Raw genomic sequence first — 6,603 nt, 5'->3', positions numbered from 1 at the left:
ATATGATATCAACTACTAGTTGACAAAGTGGGCCTGTGTGGCCTCTCCAGCTAGCAGATAAGAGCTTGGCACACCCGTCACGTCCCACTCTAGCGCTCCGCTTGAGCCCCGTGTCAAATGGAGCTGACAAAGCATCCAAAAAGAAGCACAACCCACACACTCTACCAACAGAACCGGCTTCACGCCGTTTACACTGTCGCTCTGGTTTACAGTCTATTCCTACTTCTTTTCAGTTTCCTAAACTCACATTGCTCCCGACTCTTTTTAAAACAGAGAAGACATGAGAGGAGTGATTATGGAGACTGAAAAGAAGAATAAATCAAGTGGACACGGCCACTTTTAAGATGACATCACCAGCAGGATGCTGTGAAAAAGATTTTACTAAAAGCCGCTGAAAATTAAGCAGTTTTACAACACGAAGCGAGTGTGGGAAACACCGTCTGACACAAAGCTTTACAGCACTGTTTATCCAAGGGATTGTACGACATTCATCTCTGATAGAAGAGCGCAGTGTTTACCATTCATAAATCTCCTCTATGGCACCAGTATCGTGCAAAGATAAAGTGCCGCTCAAAAAAGTTTGGAAGGGAAACATCTTTCATCAAAAATAGCAAAGACATGTTCTGTTCCTGGCTAATGAGGCAGAGATTGCTTCTTTAGATTTTACCACTATGGCAAATGATCAATGTTAATGACTTGTTGGACTGTTAAATGGAAAACAGAGCAGGACTGCAAAGGTAATTCTAAAGGACCTGACAGAGTAAAAGGGAACCAGGAGTCATTAAGTTAAGGGAAAGGCTGCACATAAGGGGCATTACAAAAAAAAAAAATATAGAAAATCAGCTTCTTTTTAGAAGGATCAGCTGGTCAGAAGCTCCCAAATTCAATCTTTTTTTGAACCTGTGAATGCATCATGCATGATCCACATCAGCCCTTTGGGTTGGAAGTTGTTGCTGCAGGGAGAAGAACCCAAGTGAAGTACTTTCAGTATCAATGAGGTGAGCTCAAAGAAATAAGACAGAATTTCAAAGAGGGCGCACTTCCTGTGAGAGATCAACATAACAGGAAGGCTGAAGGAAGCACTGCTGAGGAGTTTCGTTTCATCCTTCAAAGCTTTAACACTCCGTCTATCATGGAAAAAGCTGGATTTGGAATTAATGTCTATAAGAAATCTCAGAAATAATGTTCTACAGAGGTATGCTTACTGCACTGACCACACAAAGATTTAACATAAAATGCCAACAACACCTTAAAGTCGTAGGGAAGCGGCTGTTCCAACCGTTGCATTTCTGAATTCTCCTGAGTGGTGCACGACTTTACACCAGTGAATAAAGTAAATGTGATTGGTCGTTTATCAAGAGGGCGGGGTTGTTGTGGCGGAAGGTTCGCAAGCAAGTTTGATTTTGGCCGGTTTGTCGGAAGCATCTTGCTAACCAGTTAGCAACTTGGTCCCATTGGGAACCTACTAGCTTTAAGTAGCACTTGGTGACTTAGAAACGACACTGTCAAGGAACGCTTTGGACAGAGGAAACATGCAAGAGGAGGAGAGTTTTGTGTCAGAGGTTGTGGAGGAGTCTCCTCCGTCATTCATTTTTTATTTAGAGGAGGAAAGCGGGGAAGAAGATGTTGTGGAAGAGGACGCCAGGGCGGCAGAAGCTTGGTTTTTAGTAGAAGGCTTCCAGCCGTACATGTTTGAGCCCTTGCCTCACAACGCTGCCAGTTCTGTTAGCTCTACGCCTGCTGAAGACACAGACGTCCATCCCCATGAACACTGGGACGGAACTCCATGGGAAAGTAAATCATTTTTATTTCTTATTTCAACCTTTGCGTATATTAGCTGAGACATATGAAGCAAGATGCTATGACCAAAAGAATTTGATGTCAGATGACCGTTGATATATGATTGGCCGAATTTAGGTGTACAAGCTGACGTGTAACTAACTGGCCTGCATAAGATAACGGAAAAAAACAACAAAGATTTTAAGACCGCATTAAGACAGAAATTTTCTCAATTTTGGGACAATATCATCTGATAAAGATTACATTCATATACATGCCTAAGCCCAAATGATTTGGAATTTAAATATGATTTCCCTATTACTTTAAGGTGTAACCATTCATTTGAACTTTAAAATAACCAAAATAACGGTAAAAACAAAACAAACCATTGTCCAAAGTGTTGAACAACTGACTAAAATTGTAGTTTTGAAACTTTCAAACAGCTGCCTCTTCAGCCGCTCTATAAAACAGAGCCGAGCCTCATTATTTTTTAGGGGGTTTGGTCTGAAGACTTTTAGTTTTCACAGCAATATCTGCAGCTCTTCATCACCATCTGATAAGCAGAGTATGGATGTTCACAGTAACTTTGATTTTCTAAGTGCGCGGAATCCCACTCAATGCCATGGGCCATAAAACATACAAAGTGCAGCAAGCTGGAGCAGATGTGCTGTCTAACGGTCAGATTGAATCCTGATTGCTAAACAGGACAATTTAATCTCTCAAAGTAATTTAATGCCGACCAACAGGCAAAAAGTAACATAAAGAGGTATTTAACATAGCAGCGCCAATTATATATGTTTAGAGATATATATATATATGTTGAGAGTTGCAGACATGAGTGTGACTGAGATTGACCTTTGCTGTGTTATCGAGGCAGGACAGGGAAAGATTGAGGAAGGAAGGAGCTTCATTGTGGACTGGGCCGCTTTATGGCCTAAAGCTGCTGATGTTTAGTTTCTGATAACCTTTTAGGAAAAAAAAAAAAAAGTGTGGTGACGTCAGATGGGAAAACATGACGCTGAATCTTGTATTAAGCAGAAAAGGTCAAAAACAAAGGAGTTGGATATTATTAGTAGAAACAAAGCAGTGTTGGTTCATTGTTTTCAAATGAAATGGTATAAAAACAGCCTTACATAACAGCACTATTTTTAGATTGGCATGGGAAACTTTATGCATCGTTTTATTACTTTAACATACCTCAGTAACTTCAAATATGATTTCCAGTGAGCCTTTTTAAGAAATTAAAAGCACCTTTAGAAAATTGGAAGTTCTAACATGGGTTGCAATAAGCTCCACATTTCTGTATTAAAATGTTCGCTTTTTCTGGTCTGATGTAATATTCTAATTATAAACATCATGTTTCTATTAGCTACGTTAGGAAAAAGTTTATAACGATCAGCAATAGGGCTTCCACAAATGTTTCTTAGGGGTGGCCAGATGGGGCCACTAAAAATCTTTAGGTGGCACACTGAAACTAAAAGCCATAATTTCAGGGTTTGAATCAACTATTGTGTTAAATCTGCCTGTAGAAATTATAAAAACTTCAGTAAACACTGTGGCAAGCTGAGACTCTTGGAAGAGAATGTTTAAATTGATTTAATGTCCTAAAACGGAGCGATAGAGGTCTGACTGTGCAAAGCTCAGTACATATATTTATACAGCTACTCCCAATACACACACACTCTTTCCTTAGGAACTATCCCACCCCTACATAAAGAACTTTCTTACACACAAACATTTGGTTATTCCCCAGAAAATTAATCAAGGACATACATTTTAGCCAGGTAAACAGTCAGAACAGGCCTCCCGTTCACGGCATGAAGGATGCTGTGTGAACCCATTCTTATCTGTCATGACTTTCCCTTCAACCTTGTCTAGAGTAGGGAGTAGGGGTGTAAATCACCCCCATCATGGCGATTCGATTCAGTGTCGATTTCCTGACCCAACAATTTGATTATTTTCGATACTCAAGAATACACCACGATTCGATTCGATTAATTGGTTCAATATTTTTTTTACACCTTACAGGCTAGACAATGTTTTAAATTTGAAATAAATCAATGAAAGCTGTAATATCGTTATGCATTTTTTTTTTGAGAAACTACAGGAAATAACAGAAGTAGAAATGTTGCACTCCATCTATTCCTATTTAAACCTCATTCACTGGAAAATAATAATACCCCTGCGTTATAGATTCTGCAAGGCTTTGCATCAGAAAAATACTGCACAAGATCAGTGCAATGAGTGCAATGCAACACCTCGGCTCCAGACATTCCCGCCCCCTCCACAGATGCTCCGCTGCCACTCTCCCAAATTGTAGCTGACCGCAGACAGTGCCGCAGACAGGAGGCCGGCTTGTTTTGTTTTTATTACCGAAATTGCGGAAAACAATTCGTGAAGTTTGACCCGCTATAAGAGTGAGGTGCGCGAGAACGCTGGGAGCCTTTTTCCACCTGGATCTCCGCTATTTTTGGCCCTCATGTCCCTCCGTCATTGGACTAAACTCGCCCCCACTTCCTCGCCGCCTCGGCCGTATCTAGACCCACAGTGTGTAGCACAGACCACGCTTCAATATTGAGCATAAATCACAAATGTCTGTGTCAAGCTCACTGCAACAAACTGCTATAAGAGTATAACCAGGAAGCGAGGTAGGAGGGCAAAATAGATTTAGCGCCTCCGCAGCACGGGAAGGAGAATTACGTCCAGGCGCAAATGGATAAAAATAGACCGGAGGAAAAAAAAAAACATAAATCGATACTCTTACGGACGTATAGATGCATCGGATCGTCAGCTGTTGGATCGATGATTACTTACACCCCTAGTCCATATAATCCGTAATACTCCCTGAATGAATTATAATAAAGTTATTTATATGCATAAATCAAGCGGAACACTATAGTGATAGCCGTACTGCTCCACTTGTGAAAGTAAAAGCCGTTGGGTAGTCTTTTTTTTGGCATCCAGACAATTATTATTATTGCCATATTGCCATATCGCCAGACACAACACTATTAGAAAGAAATAGGTGACAGCAGACATGTCGAGGATGAAAAGGAGGATATTGAAGCAGGGTTTGGTTATAAAAACAATTCACCAAGCTTTGGGGAGCTCCCAGCGCTCAGTTCAATTCACAGTGTGAAATTACAGTGCGTGTTAAAACTGGAAAGTTACACAGACAGATAGGTTCCCCTGCAGTGAGCAGACAGAGACAGCATTAATCAGGGAATCAGCCAGGATGCCCATGCTAACCAAAGAGGAGCTGCAGAGAGACACAAAGCTTGGACAGCTAAAATAAGGCAATAACTGCAAGTCATTTATTTCAACCTCGTTTATGGACTACAAGTTTGTGGCTGTGACTTGAATTAATGATTTGTTAATGTTTTAACACCTTAATTACGATACTGATCTGATATCTGGGATCAGATCAGATCATGGCAGACAATAACAAGTAGTTTAGTTTAACAGGTGCTTCTCCTTCTAATTGCTCTGCAGGAAGTGGAGAAATGTCTCTAACATCCTGAAGGTCTGAGTCGGCATACAGACTTATGGTGATTAAGTAATTTGGGTTTTTCCTCTGAAAGTAACTGAAAACATACCTTAACATTGAGACACCTGACAGATAAAGCGAGTTTCGCTGCTTGATTTTGAAAACCTAAATGTTCTTGTGGAAAATCTTCATCTTGGCGTTACCATGGATGTAACGATATCTTTTTTTTTTTTGACTCAAAACCGACACATAAAAGTTTTCCCTGCTAGAGGCTCAGAAGCAGAGGAAGTAGACGGTGACGCTTACCTGGAGATGTTCAGTAGAAGAGCTGCTCAGTTCATCTCCTGACTCCGAATCATTGGTGCGTCTTTCCTCTCCTGCAGAGTCGCAGTGCTGGGATACGTCCAGGTCTAAAGGAGCCCTCACCATGTCAGGCGATCGCGGTCGGTTGCGCGGAAGGGTGCTGGAGCGCCCTTTCTGGGGAGGCTGTAGAGCGCCGCCCTGAACAAGGATTTCAGCCAGAGCTCGCTCGTGCTCCGTGGGCGTACCGGGAGTGTGATGGTGGTTAGTGTCCCTGCGGTGTATCGGTGGACTGAAGTGAGCAGAAGAGGCAGTCTGTGCTGAAGGAGAGCGCCGGGTTTTGGACTCGTTTCTTTGGAGGGACTCTGAGGGCCGATTGTTGGGGCTCAGGTCCAGACTGGTTGGTTTCACCCAGAGTGCGGCGCCACTTTGCGGATTCGAGTTTCCAGACGCAGCGAGGGAATGCGAGATGGGTTTGGGTGGCGGCATGAGGGCTTTGCGAACCTCCCGCACATACTGAGCAGGTACATAGAATGGCTTTGTGGATTCATCTTTCCTCACCTGCCACCAGTCCTCATTCGTTTTCTTGACCAGCATGTAACGCTCCCCTTCGCGAATGGTAATGAGGCGGTCCTTGGACTTGTACTCATAGTCGTAATCCACCTCGATGTAGATCTGGCCCGGGGCTATAGGCAGCTCCGCCATGATGCCTCTGACTGTCCCACAAGGCAGCTCAGCATAAGAGGGAAATATTTATTACCATGGCTCTGCAGAAGAACTGGAAAGGAAACCAAACACAAAGTCAGAGAAATATTTAAATGTTTATAACCAACAACTATTCATTTTATGTAACCTGCAGCATCCAATCTGTGTATAATGCACACCCTATCTAGGATTCATAATTCTAGAGCATCGATAAAACGGATAATGAAAGGAAATCTATGTTGAAAAACAAACATAAACTGCCTCTATGTTCCAAAGAATAACTTCATCATATACATAGGTCCCCTGTGATGTCACATATTCTAAGCAAAATT

At 42.1% G+C, this 6,603-nt stretch overlaps 1 protein-coding gene across 3 annotated transcripts in view; it reads right to left on the bottom strand.

Annotated features, from left to right (window-relative positions):
- Nucleotides 1-6,603, bottom strand: part of LOC107092612 (rho GTPase-activating protein 12-like) — a 113,923-nt gene that overhangs the window by 91,274 nt on the left and 16,046 nt on the right. For all 3 annotated transcript variants that reach the window (XM_015387189.1, XM_015387206.1, XM_015387197.1), the window contains exon 2: nucleotides 5,573-6,344. In XM_015387189.1, the coding sequence (XP_015242675.1) occupies nucleotides 5,573-6,271 (699 nt within the window). In that variant the 5' untranslated portion in view covers nucleotides 6,272-6,344. The remainder of the gene's footprint in view (nucleotides 1-5,572; nucleotides 6,345-6,603) is intronic.

Source organism: Cyprinodon variegatus, unplaced genomic scaffold (assembly GCF_000732505.1).
Source record: "Cyprinodon variegatus isolate N-32 unplaced genomic scaffold, C_variegatus-1.0 Scaffold17, whole genome shotgun sequence".
Taxonomy (NCBI): domain Eukaryota; kingdom Metazoa; phylum Chordata; class Actinopteri; order Cyprinodontiformes; family Cyprinodontidae; genus Cyprinodon; species Cyprinodon variegatus.
This window is presented reverse-complemented; position numbering and strand designations above follow the sequence as displayed.